Source organism: Paramisgurnus dabryanus, chromosome 4, assembly GCF_030506205.2.
Source record: "Paramisgurnus dabryanus chromosome 4, PD_genome_1.1, whole genome shotgun sequence".
Lineage (NCBI taxonomy): Eukaryota > Metazoa > Chordata > Actinopteri > Cypriniformes > Cobitidae > Paramisgurnus > Paramisgurnus dabryanus.
The window spans coordinates 30,135,294-30,155,302 of NC_133340.1; the positions used below are offsets into that span (position 1 = coordinate 30,135,294).

At 38.8% G+C, this 20,009-nt stretch overlaps 2 protein-coding genes across 5 annotated transcripts; both read right to left on the reverse strand.

Moving 5' to 3' along the window:
• Positions 1 to 221: 221 nt before the first annotated feature.
• grk1a (G protein-coupled receptor kinase 1 a) lies at positions 222 to 7,428 on the reverse strand. The gene is made up of 7 exons (XM_065254033.2): positions 5,229 to 7,428; positions 3,810 to 3,937; positions 3,530 to 3,687; positions 3,375 to 3,458; positions 3,171 to 3,295; positions 1,574 to 1,775; positions 222 to 1,422 (listed from the first exon to the last, which is right to left on the reverse strand). Exons 1-7 carry the CDS (start codon positions 5,928 to 5,930, stop codon positions 1,130 to 1,132), a joined length of 1,692 nt encoding a protein of 563 aa, XP_065110105.1. The 5' UTR covers positions 5,931 to 7,428; the 3' UTR covers positions 222 to 1,129.
• A 3,275-nt stretch (positions 7,429 to 10,703) lies between these two features.
• tfdp1b (transcription factor Dp-1, b) lies at positions 10,704 to 19,815 on the reverse strand. 4 transcript variants are annotated; one of them, XM_065254032.1, is made up of 12 exons: positions 19,660 to 19,815; positions 17,979 to 18,056; positions 17,537 to 17,603; positions 16,927 to 17,036; positions 14,565 to 14,689; positions 12,485 to 12,650; positions 12,264 to 12,407; positions 12,118 to 12,186; positions 11,893 to 12,044; positions 11,636 to 11,802; positions 11,511 to 11,565; positions 10,704 to 11,433 (listed from the first exon to the last, which is right to left on the reverse strand). In XM_065254032.1, exons 2-12 carry the CDS (start codon positions 17,988 to 17,990, stop codon positions 11,304 to 11,306), a joined length of 1,197 nt encoding a protein of 398 aa, XP_065110104.1. In that variant the 5' UTR covers positions 17,991 to 18,056; positions 19,660 to 19,815; the 3' UTR covers positions 10,704 to 11,303. The 4 variants fall into 4 exon arrangements, with proteins under 4 accessions (XP_065110104.1, XP_065110103.1, XP_065110102.1 ...); XM_065254031.1 differs by having other exon boundaries at positions 12,264 to 12,410; XM_065254030.1 differs by having other exon boundaries at positions 14,565 to 14,692.
• Between the last annotated feature and the right edge of the window lie 194 nt (positions 19,816 to 20,009).

Below are 20,009 nucleotides of genomic sequence, written 5' to 3' on the forward strand. Positions count from 1 at the left end.
AATAAAACACATAACATTTTAAAGTATTTTTAACAGGAAAAATAAACTGTGTGTTTCCGTAAATGTTCGAGTGGGGCAAATATATTATGTATTTTTAATGACCTATTTATTCTGATGAACTGTTTTGTGTATCGTCATTGTTAGTTTGTAAATAAATAAAATAATGCAGAAAACTTTATAATAAAGAAATACTGTTCTTTATTTTCTCAATAGCTGCAGAGAACACAGAAGTTTACTATGAGGGTATTTATGGCAAAATGTTAATTTTAAATCATTAATGACAACTGGTACAGTTTTCACAATCAGTTGTACTTCAATAATCAATGCAACCTATAGACATGTACAGTTTTTACATGAAAAAAAACTTTTTCAACAAGTCAACCTAATAATATTTTCACTTTTAAAAGCACTTTATAGGCATCTCTGATTGTTAACAGCAGGACTATTCAAGCACTCTCAGAGACTATATTGATCAGCAATTGTGTTTATCCTACAGATCATTACACCTGAACAATATTATTACTGAATAATCCAGTGAATAAAGGCATTATTTAAAAAAAAAAAAAACTAAGTCAAAGACATTGAGTTCAGGATGGAATATGTCAAACATAAACTTCACTTTATGTAATGAATACAAATGAGAAAGGATCTATTCAATGCACAACAGACTGTGTTTGTTATCTACTATTTCAATTTTAAAGTCCAAATTACATTTTAGTAATCCTGAAAACTCAGTGATCTTGACATTTGTTGAGGTGCACACATTCATTATATACACAGATAATACATAAACACAAGCGCAACAAAAACTTTTCACTTTTTTATATTATTAATATATATTGATCATTATTAATATACAGTATATATGTTTTTATATTCATATACATTACACATACACACATTATTTACTATTTTTATAACAATTACACATTTACCCAAACCAAAGGATAAATTACAGAAACACATATTTAGAGGAACAAACTTCACTCTCACTTTCCTTAAAAATAATGTTAATCCTTTAAAGCCTGATGATATAAATCAATGTAACCAATGATCTATGATTGTGTCTGATGATGGAGCCAATGAACAACGATAGAGATGCTAGAAAAGTTCACTTGTCATGTGATGATTATGATATAATACAGGTGGAGGATTTGGGCGGCTGCTCTAGGATGGATTCCCGCCGCAGGTCATTGGGAACGCTGCCGCCCGGACCCCACACATTCAACTCGCTGTAAATCCCCATCTCAATCATCTCCTCCTGCCACGGGATGGGGATGTTTCCTGAGGCAAACTCATCACAAAACTGTCGATCATCGTCTTCCAGACAGACGCCCTTCACCGTGGAGAAAGCACCCACATCATCCAGATCTTTGGCATAAACCGTCTTAGAATCCGGTACAAACGGAGGAGGCAGAATTCCTGTAGAGAGAGAAAACAACAACCTGCTGTTAGTGCCCACAAAGACCAAAAGATGACATCAAATGAAATTAAAAACATTAAAGAAATTAAAAAAAAAATTGCTTTGGTGAACTCCACCAATTGTTAGGAATAACAGTTATTGTGACATTACCTGCGTCAAGTTTCCTCCAGTTAATCTCAGTGAAGAACGGATGAGATCTCAGTTCATCACATGAGCCGTTCTTAAAGCCCAATCTCTTGTTCACATCTTTAGCCAGAAGACCTTCACAGATGGACTTGGCGTTCTCACTGAAGCTCTCTGGGTAGATCACAGGGTCATTCAGGATTCGTTTCTTTACCTCTTTGTTCTCCACCTGAGCAGATGAGCATTTTCATATGAAGTATCAAACACATAAACAGCAGATACACTTAACTTAACTCTGACTAAAGAAAAAGAAGTGTGAAGTATGTGGTGCTGTCACCAGGTCATTATGATTTAAATAAGCAAAACTTCAATTCTAATATGAACTGACTTTTAATGCTCGCTAAAACCAAATAATTGGTAAAATCAAAAATACAATAAATCACTTTTCTCAGGCCTGATCCAAAGATCTTCTGAGGCACATCTGGTCCGCAATATCAAAACAGCACAGATATAAATACTGTGTTAATTCTACACATATCTTAAGATTGTAAATAACTCAGCACCCATTTATAATTGTGTCTTAAGAGCCACAGTTTATAATTCATTGGCCAAAAAAAGAGAAAAAACGAAATCTTTCTTTCCCCACCACTGAGGAGTTATTTTGTCAATTAAGAGAAAACATTTCCCTGCCATTGATGATTCTCTGACGAGTTTTTACGGTAATCTGTAATTCCACTATTATTCAATTTATAAACTGAAGCATCAACAAATTCTACAACATTTTAAACTCTGTGTATGTCTTGATCATCGCTCTGAATCTGATCTCTAACAAAATTCCTTTAAAAAAATGCAGTTATTTCAGGTTTTGCTCAAATTTTGGTATTTTTGAAGAAACCTATATTTGAGAGGTTATAAAAAGAAAAAAAATGAAGATAGGATTCAACTTTTTTCCCCCGTTTTGCTGTGTTTGTTTGAAAGAAGAGGGTCTGTTGTTTCATTTGATATATTTGTATGTTTATATATTTAAATAACTTTTTTTTTGTGGAAGGCATTTTGTGAAACTTTGTGAAAACACAAAAAATGTTGGCAGGCAACTTTAAAAAAAACAAAACTTAAAACTATGTTTGGATTAACTTGATTAAAAACTTTTTCGAAAGTTTCAACAGAATAAAAAAGTTTTGACAATATGAATTTGACTAAAAATCTATAGATTTGTCAATAATATGGTCATTGAGTTATTTAGTCTGTGATGTAGTGAATGTCTGATATTGTGCCAGCTCTCGTTTAGACACAGCAGCAGTCATGAAACAGCTCAATGTTTAGTTTTTTACTCAACACACACAATTCAACTTATTCACGAAAGCTGGACATTTATTACAAGTATACATTTATTTAGAGCCTTTAAAGACAGACACATAAAACAAAGAAATATAAGATCCTGTTATATAGCAGGATTTAGACTCTGTATTATATATTATGTATTTCTGTAAAGTTGCTTTGCTTCAAACCAAAATCACTATAGAAATCAAATTGAATGGATTTCTTTGGACAGATCTTGATAATTTAGTGAAGTATGAAGTGTAAATGAAGAGAGTTGTGTGTTGTTTATGTTTAAATGCGTCACCTTTTCTCCTCGAGTCCTGAAAGGTCCTTTAGCAGCGATGAACTCATACAGCGTCACTCCCAATGTAAAATAATCCACAGAATAATCATATTCTTCACCCTTCAGAAGTTCAGGAGCCATGAAACCTAAAGAAACATTGAAAATAAACACTAAAGTTTGTCTTCTGTCATTGAAGGAGAATGAATGTGATGTGATGGGAATCACCTGGGGTTCCAGCGTAACCTTTGGTTTTATCCTGATTATCTGGTAGTTCAACAGCTAAACCAAGGTCAGAGATTCGCACATTACCTGTGAACAAACATCAACAGTCAAATAAACCCACATCATTGACTCTGTGTGTGTGTTTTTAACATGTTAACCTTCATTATCCAGCAGAACATTCTCTGGTTTCAGATCTCTGTAGATGATTCTCTTCTGATGAAGATGCTCCATCCCCTGGATGATCTGAGCTGTGTAATAACAGGCTCTTGATTCAGAGAATCCTGGATTATTCTCATCTACATTATAGATGTGATACCTGTGAGAGAACAACATCATCATCATCATCATCATCGCATCAGACTGGGTAAACCCAACATCATCCCTGCAGTTCATACGGCTTAACAAACATTATGAGGTAGATGTGTGTGTGTGGTTAACCTGAGATCTCCTCCATTCATGATGGTCATAACCAGACAGAGTTCAGTTTTGGTCTGGAAAGCGTAAGCCAGTGACACAATGAATCTACTGTGAACACGAGCCAGAATCCGTTTCTCCACCATGGCACCCTGAGAAAACATCGCACATCATCCCAATCTTCGCCTCATCTCCATCATAACAACACAATATAATCAAGTGTGGATTTATTTTCTGCACTTTCTAAATGATGAGGAAACATGGAGGACACGTGGATCTAAAGTATCATCTTGTACTGTTAATATCCACAGTATTCAGGATGATTTCCAGATGAAGATCTGTTCCATATCTAAATGTGTTGAGGTCAATCTCTGCTAAAGCACTAAAGCTTCTCATGTCTAATACTGATGACTGTAATCACTGCTGGAATAAATGATCATCTCCGTCGAACTCAATTGTAGAAGGTCGTCAAATGTTTTCTGTAATAAGTCAGTAATGAAATCTGATCAAAGAAACACAAGTTTATCTGATTTAAGAAGCTGTTATCTGCACTTGTTTTAGGAAGATAACCCATCAGCAGTAAATCTCCTCTCTCAGTTATTTAAAGGTTCAGATTGGTTAAAATCTCATGGTCAGGTGTTAACTCAGTTTTATTTATGAATCTGTGAGTTCTCATCATGTCAGGGTCAAACAGAAAAGGCCAAATCACACCCGGTGGCGTTTGTTGGGTCAGTATGAAACCCCTGTTGGCAGTTGTTGGATTAAAGTAAATATGGGACTTTAGTTAGTTGGGGTTTGTTGTTGTTGGATCAGTGTGAATTGACTTTAACCCAACGTAAGTTTCAGAGTAAAAATAGATTTAAAAACTTCAACAGCTTTTACCAAAACTTCGCAAGTTCTGGAGATTTTTCTTTCAAGTATTTTCTACAAGCCTTTGACACCGTTTAAGACATTGACCTTACTAAATATCATCACATTATTTACAATCAATACCTTTGGACATCTTCAAAGATAAATCTGTGGAGTTTAATACTGTGTTTCTGTGAGAATGAAAATCTGACTGTTTGTATCACATCCCCAAAACCCAAACCCAAATGAGATCAAAGTATTTTTATACAGGTGAAAGTCACAGGATAACAGTGTTATTGAATATAAACTAGTGGTCTCCACCAGGTTGCCCGACAAAGCACATTATATGAATAGCCTCCATTTTAATATTTTTTATGACATTTTTAGATTAGCTTGGCCTCTTTTATGCATGTTAACATTTTAAACAATGATAAAACATATCAACAAGTCAAATAAAAGCGTGTTTAGTAAACTATTTTAAAAAAGTAGGATAGTTTAATCTATTGTGGAAGCTCTTGCTCACAAATATGTTGGAGACCCTTTTAGACTTTTAAAAAACCTTTATTTGAATAAAAACTTGATACAATCAAATACCTCATAACCTTTCCTCTTCTTCAGTCTCTTTTTGTTGAGTTTCTTGCAGGCGTAGAGTTTTCCTGTGGCTCGCATCTGACAAGCAGACACTTCTCCGAATCCGCCTTTTCCCAAAACACGGAAGTCCAGGAACCAATCCTCCCCAACCGGCTGCATCTCCAGCCATTTCCACTGCAGGAAGCGTTTGAAGTAGATGCTCTCCAGATAGAAGGTGAAGGGAACCTCCTTGAGGAAATCAAACACGCCGATCGAGATCTCCACAAACAGGTCGTCTGTCGCCTCCCGATGCCGTTCCTTCACCTTGGTGATTTCATTCTCAGGTAAAAACGGACAGAAGAGCTTCGCAGAGGGCTCCATGTAACGCTGGAGGATTTTAGCAGCTTTGTGAGAGCGATCTTTATCTTCGGCCGTATCGTACTCCTCGATGTCCTTCCAGAGACGACATGGTCCTTTGTACTCGTTGGTGGTCTCCAGGAACTCCTGAAACAAACGTTTGCCGATGGGCTGCTCCACGCAGATGCTTTTAAACTGCAGATCTAGAGTCTCTCTCAGATCTTCACACACCGTGATGTGGGGTAGTTTAAGTTTGGTGTAGTATTTCTTATCTCGGTTGGCCGCCGGGTTTGCGCTGCCGTCAAAACTACCACGAGCCGAGATGTACGCAGAGTTGGCCACCACGGTGGTGAGACCGCCGATATCCATGGTGACACAACAAGCAAGGAGACGATGGATCTAAAGACCGAGAGACACCAGAAGATTGACAGAGTCAGAGTGAAAACATTGAAGCTTCTCTATAAAGACACCAGAAGATGCAACGACAGGCAGAAACACGGAAATCCTCAAAGGAAAAGTGTGGGATTCATCTGCATGAGATTAGGGGTCCTCCTGAAGAAGATTGGGGGTCTGTGTGAAACACTCGGACAGATACGAGAAGACTGATGGGAAACTGAAGATTAAACCCTGTAACACACACAGATACACACACACACAGGCACAAACACACAGACACAAGTACCTGACTCAACTTATTTCAGAAGGCTTTATCCCTCTAACTCCATAATACCTTCACCAGGTTAACCCTTCAACACAGCACACACTTCTCTAACTGTAAAAATAAATGTCAGGGTGTCATTTCAAATAAAACAAACGATCAGAAAGATATTCTGGGTGGGTTGACATTTGGCTCACATCACAGTTTAAAATAAAAAAAACATCCACCATTTTAATTGGAAAAATTTCAAATAGATAAGGTTTAAAGATGGTCACTGGGGTCCCTCAAGGATCAGTGCTTGGTCCACTCCTTTTCTCCATCAACACAACATCTTTAGGACCTATCATACATGCACAAGGTTTCTCCTACCACTGCTATGCTGATGACACCCAGATCTTCTTCTCATTTCACCCAGACGATACCACCATAGCAGCACACATTACAGGCTGCTCAGCCGAGATCTTGGCTTGGATGAAGAAACACCACCTCCAGCTGAACCTAGCAAAGATGGAGCTGTTTGTATTTCCGCACAACCCAAGATAAAACATGCTTTATCCATTCAACTGTGTAACACAACCATTACTCCTTCCAAAACTTTCAGAAACCTCAACGTAATCTTTGATGACCAACTGTCCTTCACTGATTACATTGCAAAGGCAGTACGATCATGTCGATTTCACAATACCAGGAAGATACACCCCTTCCTTACGGAGCATGCTGCACAACTCCTGATCCAGGCCCTGGTAATCTCTATGTTGGACAACTGTAATGCTCTCCTTGCTGGCCTTCCGGCACCGAGCATCAAACCACTCCAACTGGTTCAGATCACAGCAGCCCGACTCATCTTCCTCATGTAACGGTGCTCTTCATCTCTCTCCACTGGTTACCGATTGATGCTTGTGTCAGGTATAAATCACTAGTGCTCACTTAACTTTCATTGGGTACGCATCTGCATACTTTCACACTTTCCTGCACTCCTACACCCCATCCAGAACCTTACGTTCAGTAAAGGAGCGGCGCCTCGTCTTACCATCACTAAATCACATTCCCGCTAATTTTCCTTCACTACTCGCTGCTGGTGGAATGATCTTCCTATAGGAGTCTGATCAGCCACATTCAAAAAACAACTAAAAACTCATCTTTTCCAAATATTCTTGACAAATTGATTCTGATTGTAGACACAACTCTCTTTCTCTCTTAACAGGCATTGTTTCGGAATTGTGAAAACTTGTAACTTGGAATAAGCATTTCTCGTGTTATTGACTTCGTAGGACAAATCGCTTGTTTGTTTCCTTATCTTTGTGAATGCCAACGGTCTTAACCCCTAAAACTCAGGTTACCCTAACCCATTTAAACAAGGCAAGAATTTACAGTTGTTGAGTTTATAATTCAATTTTGATCTAGTTAAAGGTGACATAGAATGATTGAACAGGGTATTTATCCTTGTTCTGTGATGTGACATGTAGACAAAAATGTTTTTGTTTGGGTCTGTAATGCCTTAGAAGCTTCCTAAAAACCTCTCTCAGATAACTCTATAAGTGGTTTTTCACCTATTTGCCTCCCCCTACTGGCTTAACTTGCAATCTCATTACTGATTGGCTGACTTTGCTGCCACTCTTAAAATGTTGCCAAGTGGAGGGGCAGTGAGATGCCTGTGATGTCATAAGCATCAGTTTTTCAGATTGGGCCGTTTTCTGGCTGACATTTCTAATGGCGCTTTTCCATTGCATAGTACCCCACGGTTTAGTTTAGTTTGGGTCGGGTCAGCTTACTTTTGGGAGCTTTTCCATTGGGTGCAGTACGTAGTACCCGATACTTTTTTTCGTACCTACCTCGGTTGGGGTTCCAAGCGACCCGAGCTGATACCAAACGTGACGCGAAAACACTGTAGATCACTGATTGGTCTGAGAGAAGCGTCACGTCATCGCTATAATGTAAATATTAGCTTTAGCTTACTGCTAGCTTGCGCTGTCTCAAGCAAACATGTTGTTATCTGTGTTCTGCTATAAGTTTCCAAACACCCTTTTAGCGATGAAAAACATCCGCAGGTTGAGAATCCGGGACACCATAACAGTTTTTTCCAGACTTGCAGTTTGTGGCGGCACATTCGCGACGTGCACGTCCACATTACATATGCTTAAATGCAATTTGAATGAGGCTCAGCGGAGCGCCGTCGACTGACGCCACGGGTCGGGTGTTTGAACAGAAACTGTCATGTGAGACAGAGGTAGTGATAAACGCGATGAGCAAACATCTATTTGTGGTGGCCAATTTTAATTTTGTGGCAGACTGAGAAATAAATGAATGTATGGGAATGTACAACAACGCTCTCACGTGTATGATGTCACAGCAGTAGGCAGCGTAAATATAACGACACGCCTATAATCCCTCCCACTACGAAGTGATACTAAACTCGATGGAAAAGCTAACCACGCCAAAGGGAGGTGAGCTGACCCGACCCAAACTAAACTAAACCGTGGGGTACTATGCAATGGAAAAGCGCCATAAAAGAGGAATTTCTATGAGACTGAGATGTTTAGCATGTCTAGCACTATTTGTATGTTTGTGAATGTGGGTAGACTACCATTATTCAACAAAGACAAGGTAAAAATGTTTTTTCATTCACTGTCCCCTTTAAGCAGGTGGAGTTAGCTGTAATCTAGAGATCATGGCTCTACCACAAGAAGCCTTTCTGTCTGCATTATGCATGTGTTGAATGCTTGATTCTGATTGGCTGAGAAATGTTCCATTGGTTAGGATTAGGTTGATCATTTTTCTGTAAAGCACACCTGACTTGTTAAATGTTCTAGAAAGAGGCACCAGGGCAATGTAGAGAAATAATTGACTCCGGTTAAAATAATGCACACCCACTTCGCGTTGTGCCGCATAACCACCTTGGGTGTGGATTATTTTCTTATAATTCAACGGCTCATCGTCAATTATTTTATTATTATTATAAGGTGTATATAGTAATAAAAACTGTATAAAAATGTGAACAGATTTTTAGGTTTTTAGGGTAAACTCCCCTTCCACTTAAGCAATAACAGGAAACTGCAGGATCTCTTAAACCTAAATAAAATTAAACCTATTCTGCTCAAGATGTGTTTAGTGCTAAGAGAGGTCACATTAAACACCGACAATGTCTAAAGGAGACATTTAGTCCTGAAAATTAAATTATTATTTTTTTTGTACATATTTCTTGTATTGTCTGTTTGTATTTTAATAAAATAGATTGAAAATAAATATGGATAGACATTAAAACTTCTTAAACAAGTCTGGTGGTGGCTTTTGCACAGTACTATAGATTTAAATGTAGTATATTTCTATTATCTATAGCATATTTCTGTGTTATTATTACTACATGACACATTACTGTAACGCTATCATTCACACAACTTCACCACATGATCATTTCAATGACCCAATCACATCAAGTTCTGTGACTAAAGCATGCTGGGTAACTGCACAGTTACAACACAATCTGTGATCATTAAAATGAATGGGGTGTGTGCGACCAGAACCACTAAAACAACTACTGGAAATGACCCAAATACTAATGTGACACTGAGTCAGATGTTAGTGGATGATGTCCTGTTTGTCACCCGTGTAATAACGGACTGGTTAGAAAAAATTAGTTTGGAGAAAAGCTCGAGCAGTGTTTGTTAGCACAGTGGTTCCCAAACTCTTTCAGTATGTGGCCCCCCTTGTGTAGTGTGCATTCCTTCGCGGCCCCCCCCAAAGAAAATTTGTGACAAAAAACTGTTTAAAACTCAACATTTTAATAAAAAAACATTAAATTATACAAAAAAAGTAGTGCTTTTGGTTAGTAGCCTTATTTTTTAGGTTTAATTACACAGAATTCATGATAAATAAATGTATTTCATAAAATGTCATAAAACTGGGGCCCCCCTGGCCCCATCTCGCGGCCCCGGCTCCCAGATTGAAAACCACTGTGTTAGCACATGACATTTGGTCTTTTAGTTTTAAGTCCAGAGTGACATCAGAGTAAATCTCCTCAGGGTCCTCTCAAACAACAGAACTGGAGCGATGTGAACTGTATTGTCCTGTATTAAAGATGTTTTTACTCTATCAATGCTTATTAAAATCCTCTTCAGTGTGTTTGTGTGAAGAGGAAACTGCTGACAAACTCAATGCTTATGAAGATAAAGGGGTTATATTATGAGATTTTTTTAAAGATGTAAAAATTACTTTTGGTGTCCATAGAGTACATGTGAAGTTTTAGCTCAAAATACCCCACCGATAATTTGTCATAACATGTTAAAGTTGTTTGGACAATGAGGAAATTAATTTTTGACGTAATGAAGTCAATTCTAACATGCACTTTAATGGGCCAAATGTCATTTTTTGACCCGAGACAACATGTGTGACAGAGCTGAACTCTTCACACAAGCAAATAAAACAACCTCATGAAATGTTCATATTCTTCACCTGATCTCACACACACAATAAACCACATGGCCATATAAAACACTTTTAGTTTAATTTCTTTACATAGATAAGAAAAGTAAATTTCTGTAGTATTTGTTACAAGTTGCAAAAAAGGCAGTACATGTGTTAATTGTTTGTGTCCATCTTGCAAGGGTTCAGTGTTTGTAAATAAAGTTTGAATCTGGGTGGAGCTTCATCTCATAGCCCAAAGTATCCAAAAAAAGCTCCAATATCAAAAATATCTGCCGGTGAGAGCAAACCACAGCAGAATAAGATACAAAATTCAGCAAACCGAGAATAAAAATCCTCCTTTACCAAACAAAAAATATCAGGACGCTCTTCTGGAAAAAGGTGAGATTCTTCAGAAGAAGCCCTGAAGTGTTGCTATGGAGGAGGTGGAATTATGGGAAGCATTTGTGGGAATCCAAATACAGCAGTAATATTAAGTCTTCATACAAAAGATAAACAGTATGTGCATATGAAACTCACTGATGACCTCTCTCTCTCTCTCTCTCTCGCTCGCTCGCTCGCGGATCATGAGGCCTGCTGCTTATACACAACACACAAACCTTCTGGAGGCCAGAAACACTCGAGATCTTTAACCAGAGGACACACAAGGCAACGCAGGTGTTAGGCTAATCTTCATCATCATTCTCATCAAAGTCGTCATCCTCCTCCTCCTCTTCATCCTCCACGTAAGACGTAGGCGTCTCCACCCTGGAGCTGCTGTGGTGAGATCCATTTGAGCTCGACGCCCCGCGGTCACTGAACGATCAGAGATCAACGTGTTATAACAAACACATCTAATGACTCTCATCTGATGAAGATCACGCCATACTCACGTGGCCACATATGAACGCTCTCCAGACGGCTGGGTTATCGCTCCTTGTGCCATTTCTACAACACAAGACAAACGTATGAGGTTCAGTCACGATCGTGAGAGAAAGTGAAAGTTTCGGGTTCTCACCGGTCACGTGTGGCTGCAGGGCTTTAGGTACGAGAGACCTGGCGATCTTCAGCTGCTCTGGACCGCAACGACCCGACTCCAGGCCGAACGCCAGGCCCATACGCTTCAGGATCTCCACATCATCGTGGATCTCAAACATGTTGTCGAAGTTAAAGAGATACTCGAACCTGCAGAGACGTGAGAGAGACAGATGAGCAGTTAGAGACAGACGGGAGGAGGATGATGATGATGAGACCGTAGATGAGATCTACTCTCACTTGTCATTGGAGATGCTGCAGTCGATGATGGTTTTCTTGCTGGTGTTCACAATGATGAAGGGCAGATGGATGACGGTGTTTGGAGGTGGAGGTCTCTTATTCTTCTCCTCCATCTGTCGGTTTCTCTGCACGAGATTCTTAAAGGCTATTTGCTGTAAAGCAGAAGATGTGTGAGATTAGAAAGCCAAGTCTGTAATGATGTAAAACCTCCCAGATGAGATTTACCTGAAGTATGAGCTCCTGCAGCTGAGAGCGTTTCTGTTTGATTCTCTCCAGACGTCTCTGACGCTCCAACTATCAGAAGACACAAATCACGTTAACAGATGAAAACACATCAGACATGTTCAGCTGAACAAGACCCTCAAGCTGACCTCCAGATCCCGACATTCTTGCGCCGAGTTGGTGGGGAATCCGATCCATTTGATCTCTTTCTTGTCTTTGGAGATGATGTTCATAGCCATCAGAACATTGAGCGCGTCGTAAACCCTTCGCCTGATGTTCTTCTGATCGTACACCTGCTAGAGACGACGCTCGCGTGAGAACGAGAAGATTTATAACACATGTGTGCTGTACGACAGGAAAGATAACTGACCGCATCGTTCGGAGAGATGCTGACGTCTCCTGAACTGAATTCTGTCACCAGCTCATCTGCCACTTCATTATAGGACGTGACCACCTTCTTCTGCACCTTCTCGCAAACCTTCATGGAGAAATGCCTCAAACCTTTCCCGTTCTTATCACCCTTCCTGCCACTGCGCCTGTCACAGAATAACAGACCCAGGGTTTGAGGTCATCAAACTTACTTTAGGGTACAAAACAAGAAACTTATAACTGAAGTAAATAACAATAAAGACAGAAAGAGTCTGATAACACAAGAGATTATTTCACATGCCCTGCTGTTGAAAGGATGAAAAAAACTTTAGTTATTCAGTAACAGAGCCGAGGACAAACCTATGTCGTGTTTTTAGTCATTAAAATAGGAAGAGGTGCAGATTTTTTCACATGAATTTTCCATTAACAGATACAGTAGTTTATAATCTAAGTCTACAGAACATTGAATTTATTGCTCTCTTCAGAAAGTGTCAGAGATAAATAAAGACAAATGTGTGCAGTCGCTCTACTGTGGCCAATAATCCTCTGCTTCATTTCCATCAGATTCACATTCATGGGTTTATCACTTAATCACTTCATTAGTTTTACTCATCTGCTACAGAAGCTTTTGTTAGATATTTTTACTAACAGCTTGCGCCAGCGAAAACCATTATATTGTTGTTAAATAACCACTATCATGATTTACTAAAGATGTGCAGTGGATCAATAGCGCTGTAAAGGTGTGGTTTAGTTCATTTTGTGACTGACCTTAATGTATATGCATTTCTAGGAGTTTCCCTTTTAGACACAACATTTTTTGGAGTAGATTATTTAAATGATTCACACAAGGTGATTTCCTAATGTTTGTGTGATATTACTGCTATTTGCACCTTTTTTAATGCTAAAAAAGTCTTAAGCTACTTTGCGCTTGAAATGGCTGCAATTATTGTGCAATTATAGACGTTTCAAAACTTCTTGTAAACATTCATTTTTTGTTCCTCCAGTTGTTTTCAGTGTCCGCTGTGATGTCCGTGGTGCTCAACTCAAGATCAGCTCTGCTTATTTAGGACCTTGAACTAATTTGCGCTGCTCTTAGTAGATTGCGTCTCGTCATTACAGAAATCAGCTCTTGTGCCTGTGTTATTTCATTTGCACAGATATTACACTCCCATTGGTGCTTTTTTGGAACTGCGCTCTGGCGCTAATTTGCTTCGTAAATCTGGCCCTTTGATTGTTTAAGGATCTAACCATCTTTACAAATATGATTGTGTGAACACAGATTAACAGAACATTGATGCTTAATGTCTGGGAATGCCATAGCCTACCACAGAAGTTTTTCCAGCAGATAAATAGTGATTAAAAGATCCACCTTCAGTAAAAATATATTAAAAATGATTTCTACTGTTGGAGCCGATGGTGTTGGTCTGAAATATGGTGCAAGCGCACTTCAAGCGACCAGAGTTCGAATCCCGGCTCCCATACCCCTCTCTCCACCCTGTACTCTCCTGTCATCTCTCAATTACTTACTGTCTACCAAAAAAATTACTTAAAAAAACATTTCTACTTGCACACATGAAGAGAATGAAATGTGTCTTTATAGCCCTTTTCACACAGAGATTACGGAAAATGCATCCAGGATTTTTGGTTGCATTCACACACATACTGTTAAGACACGTGATGTATTTTAAGTCCTGCACTTGCTAGTTTTTTCCACAGCGTCTAAAGTTTGCTAATAATCTGTGATTTCTTTCTTGAGAAACAGCAACGTCAAAAATTTGAAGTGGAACGCACATCATAAAGTGACGCTAAACATAAAAAGTGATGTCAGATTTTCAATCTAACAATCAAACGTAATGTTACTGCATCAGAATGAACGTTTTGTCTGATGTTGTGATCTGTGTTTTATCCATATAAATTCATAAGATCCATCTGATGCAATTTGTCAATTAAGAAATAAATAAAAATAAATATGTCAGTAGAATATCACTGCCTACACGGCCCACCAGACAAGAATGACTGTTTTAGTAGACATCAGATGTTGAACACATTGAGCTTTGGGAAAGACAGACGACTCAACTAACCCAGTGGACCACGGTGAAGACTCTTGAGGTTGAATCTGTGGTGTTTGAAACTGTGTGGTGGGCGTGCGTGGACTGGTTAAGAAAACACCAGAGGGAACGCCAGGTCTCTGAGGGGTACTGATGACCTGCTGAGAGAGAGAGAGACAGAGAGTCATTTAACAGCCCAACATGTTTAAGTTCACATCAGTATGTATCTCTTATGTTCTCTTGAGAGTTTATTGGTGAGTTGATCTGTATTCACACATCTACTCGTGTCTCTCCTCACACTGTTTCTAATAATAGGATGATGATAATAAAGATGTAGGATCTAATACTGCTGACTATACAATACTCTGATCGGATTAGACACAGTCTACCAGGTCACCTCACACAATGTTAATGGACGGCTTTTTGTCATAGAGACCTCTACACCTGAGATGGATGTGAGTCCAGTAACCGTGTGCAATGTGAGTCGTATCATCAGATTTATGTTATGTCTCTGAAACTGACTGGAAGGAATTTTCTCAAACCACAGACAAAACTTATACGGTCACAGCTGTAAATAACAACTTGTTCTTAACTGATTTTACCTGGTTAAATAAAGGTTAAATGTGTGTGAATGAACAGTTGTGGACAAAAATAGATTGGCAGCCTTGGTAAATATGCACAAAGAAAGAAGTGAAAAGAAATCGACATTGTTTCTCCTTTTGAGCTTTAATAAAAAATTTAAAAAAAACACACAAATCCAATGTTTCATTGATAAAAAATTTGACAGTGTTTGGGAAGTCATTTCATGAAATGTTTTTCTCAAATAGATGTTGGCCACAATTATTGCCCCCCCATTTAATCCTCTTTGCCACCAGCATTTGCAAGGATAACAGCTCTGAGTCTTGTCCTATAATCACACACCTCATTCACACAGCACTTTGATCCCAAGAAAAACATCCGTACAAATGTCCGAGAGTCTTCTGTGTGAACACAAACACGTCCTGTAAATGTTCTGGGATCTCTCCTGTAAAGAGGACCTAACATTGCTGTAACATTCACAGAAAGCATTGTGTGTGAAGAAGAGGCAGAAACAATGATGGTGTGCTGTAATGAGGACTTGCGTGTCATCGCATCAAGACGTTATGATTCAGCTCTTTAAAATGAGGGATTTACATGCAGATCAACGTTCACGATGAGAAATGTCTGTAAACTGGACTGAATCAGAGATCAGTGAGCTCATTACTATCAGTGATCATTCACCAGCATGACAGAACAGAGAATAACACGCTCATTATGATCTGATCATAAACTATAATGTACGCGTGTGGCTCCTCACGGATAATTAGCAAACTTCAGACGCTGTGGAAAAAGCTACCTGGTCTGGTGGTACCCATATATACACCAGCAGTGTACATTTAACACTGGTGATTTTGCTGTGTACCAAGTGCAGGACTTGCAGTGAATGCACGCACAGATTCTGGAAAAATCATTGGCAGTGTGGAAAAAAACCTGGATGCATTTTCCGAAATCTATGCGTGAAAAATGTCTGATAAAGTTAAAGAATTCATGTCCAGTGATCTTAGTGATTATTTCCTCAGACATTCATATGTTGCTGCTTTCTCCTCTTCAGTCATTTTCTGTATGATTTAGCTCAGGGATGAACCTTGATTTTGTGCTCAGTGACCCATTTTTTGTTAAGTTTGATGTTTGTTTTGAACCAATGTCTTGATGAAAGATTAAATCACGACCCGTTACAGGATTTCTAACAGAGCAAGTCAGGTTTTGACTTTTCTATTTGTTGGTATTTGATATAATCCATGACGCCATGTATACGATCTGAATAAGATGTCCAGGACCTCTGTTACAAAATTATGTTCAAAACAATAAAGATTTGGAGGTATATTTAAAAAAACTTTTTTATGTTTCATATGGCCCAGATCTCAGTCCTGTGTTACTTCATATTTCTTCCCCTGTGAAACTGGAAGTCATGACTGGACAACATCATGTTTATGGTCACCTTATAGTTGTGCATAAAGTTGTAGATATGCTGTAGGTTATCTGTAGCCTGAACGTAGCTCTGCGTAGGCTCACTAAACATTTTTAATAAAAAAGCCTCATCAAAATTGTAAGACCCTTTAGTGTGCAAAGAAATTGTTAATATCAAGAGATTTTTTACTTTTCAAAATTTCTAGGGGTGAGAATAATTGTGTCTAGTGTATATATAAAAAAACATTTATTTAATAATCTAACACCCTCCCCAATTTGAATTGTGATTTTGTTTTGATTAAAGCTCAAAAAGGAGAAACATTGTAGATTTATTTTCACAGTTTTCTTTGTTTATATTTCCCTGGGACACCAATATTTTAGTTCACAACTGTAGATGAGAGTCTCTTACCATATGAGGTACAACAGAAGAACCTGAAGCTGTGAGAGTTTTAGGCAGAATCTGTTTGACTGTAGCGACAGACGCCGGGTGAAGTGTCAGGACAGATAAAACACCTGCAGCTACAGCACAAAACAACACAACACAACACAACACATCACTGTCAGAATGAGAAGAAACATCAAAATCCTCATGTTATCTGTCAGTCTCACAGTATCTCTGAATACACTGACACCTGCAGGTCACACACAACCAGTACACAATGATTAATCTCAGTCCTTGATTGTGATTGGTCAATAGCTGTGGTTTATTTATGATCTCAATGATTCTGTGTATCACTGTAAACATATGTGAAACATTCAGTAACTGTTCACAGTCGATCAGGGACTATTTTATCCAGCGGAAGGAAGACTTTGTCATTTTACTTCATGATACTTTTATATTTTTATTGTGTAGTAATTGTGTTATAAAAGCAATAAGGTACTCAAGTTTAGTGCTGTGTTGTGAATAAGTCAAAGCTTTCACAGTATATTGCTTATATATATTAACCCATCGGTCCAATCCAATCTTAACATACAGTCCTATCATACACACAAGACAGATGATTCAGTGGATGACTTACGTTTGCCTGGACTCATGTTTTGATTTACAAACACCTTGATCTCATTACTGGCTTCTTTTAGTCTACCCTAAAGATCAGAAAGGGAAACAGAGAGAGTTATGATCTTTATGATGAAGTTTAGTCAAGTTGATTGGTCTATTACACGACATACACTAAAAGTAACTATGATAGCGCTATGATAGCTTTACCACGACTGAATGAAGTCTCTGTTTCAAGTGTTAAATATCACGTGTGTCCATGTTTTATCTCGCAGTTGTGAGTGGATAAATAAATGTGTCAATCAAATCTAAAACAGTGTAATATCACAAATAAAGCATCACACACATTTACACCTGGTGTTAAGATGCGTTTTGGCCGATCGGATCGCAAGTGGACGAGAAAATGTGAGCTAACTTTAAGTTAGAGTGGATATATTTACAGATGTGAAGTGTATCATACTTACATCTTTAGCCATGATATCTGTACAGGTGAGCAAAGTGTGGGTTCAGGACAGAGTCTTAAGGCTGTGACCGAAGTTCACCTGAATGTAAAGGTCAGAGGTCAGACAACCCAAGAACACTGATAGTGGTAAAAAACCCACAAAGACTCACTATCTGTACAAGCCTGTGCACAAAATATATTTAGATATAGTGTATTAAAACTTTCCCCGCCATCAATTAAGAAAAAAGTTTCCCTGTCAATGACGAGTTTTTACGGCAAGCTATATTTCCGCTATTATCCACTAGGTGGCGCTCTTACCCAACTTATAAAACACTGAAGCATCCACTGATCCAAAAACAGTAAAAACTCTGTGTATGTTTTGATCATCGCTCTGAATCTGATCTCTAACAAAAGTCCTTTACAAAAATGCATTACAGTACTGTGATTCTGATTCAATAAACAGAGCTGTTTTAAACCAACTGATGGAGAACCTGAAGTCACAGGCCGACCGACCTACAAATCATCATCACCCTGCAACTTTCTTGTGTTGACATTTCCTTTTGTAAGAGGAAGTTAAGATGGGACATTTTTAACTAAATAACAAAAAAGTGTTTTAGTTAGATCACAGTCAGGAACACAGAGATGATATTGATTGACGGAGTCCTTTAACCCTAACTATAACTCAGTGTCCTGTATTTAGTTTTCACCAACATGTTATATGAGTTTGTGCTAAAGGACGTCAACTGTACACTATCATATAAACATTTAACATAAATAAACTAGCGCACACACACACACACACACACACACACACACACACACACACACACACACACACACACACACACACACACACACACACAACAGACAGTAGCTGTGATATTATTGTGTGTTTAAGGCAGTGGTGCTCAAACTTGGGTGCTCCCCCTTGTGTGGGGTGCATCCATTCACCGTCCACCGTAAAGAAAATTCATGACATAAACAATCTTAAACAAAGAATTTGAATGAAACAAAACATATTGAATTATACAATATAGTGCTGTTGGTTAGTAGACATCTGATGTGTAGTTATGCAGAATTCATTAAAAAAGTAAATATTTTATAAAACGGGGGCCCCTGGAACCATCTCGTGCCCCCTTAGTGAACCACTGGTTAAGTTAACACAACAGAACCCAAAGCAGTCAGTTGTGTGTTATGAAAACACACAAACACCAAAAGTTCAACACCCACAGGAATGATCAAAACGTTTTCTAACCCAAACATGAGTGTGACACAGTGTGGTGACAGACAACACAAACAAACAAACAAACAAATACTAGTGAATAAAATCATCACTAATGTCAATAAACTCTAATCAACTCAAACACATCTGATTCATGTTTATGACCCTGACGCTCGCGTTTATTTACGTGCAAAAGAACAAATGAAGGTTAAAGAGAGTTTACACTGAGATCGACAAAAACCGACGCGACAACAACGCCACCATATATCGCGACGCGCGTATGCAGCTCGGTTGTGTATCGGGGGCGTTTGGGTTTCCTCGCGTAGAGTCCCTCGCAGCGTCGGGACGCAGGTAGTATTAATGTTATGAGATTATCGCGTTAGCCCGACGCTGCTACAGCTAAGCTAAGGTAGCGAGCTAACGCTTTCACTTACTTTACATTCATATACGAAAAAAAAACTGCGTGACTTCTTTCACCTACCGTAACCGCTCGCTCACATGCGCATCGTTCCTTCCGCTGATATTTACACACACCGTTAAATACCCGCCGGTTTTAATCGCATCAGATTGTAAACGGCGTCGCGATCTGCGTCGCTGCTACACAGCAGTCAAACTGAGCTTGGCGGTGTCCTGTGAAAACGCGCTCTGATTGGATACGCACACCATTTCGTCATCACGCACTCAGAATTCCACGCGCATACTCGGAACGAGCGCTGGATGATTCGAGTCATCGTGGCGAGTCGGATCATTTGAGTCTAATTATTCAAGCGAGGAAATCTCAAAATGTACTCAGAATCGTAACGGACATGTAGTGAATTAACAGCGCAGATA

Coding starts and splice junctions, on each gene's coding strand:
- grk1a (XM_065254033.2), bottom strand. CDS start 5,930: ATGGATATCGGCGGTCTCACCACCGTGGTGGCCAACTCTGCGTACATC. Junction 3,688..3,809: donor ATGAATGGAGGAGATCTCAG/GTTAACCACACA, acceptor GTTCTCTCACAG/GTATCACATCTATAATGTAG. Junction 3,459..3,529: donor TGTTCTGCTGGATAATGAAG/GTTAACATGTTA, acceptor GTTTGTTCACAG/GTAATGTGCGAATCTCTGAC.
- tfdp1b (XM_065254028.1), bottom strand. Junction 14,693..16,926: donor CTTCTGTTGTACCTCATATG/GTAAGAGACTCT, acceptor TCTCTCTCTCAG/CAGGTCATCAGTACCCCTCA. Junction 11,434..11,510: donor GAGCGTTCATATGTGGCCAC/GTGAGTATGGCG, acceptor CTGATCGTTCAG/TGACCGCGGGGCGTCGAGCT.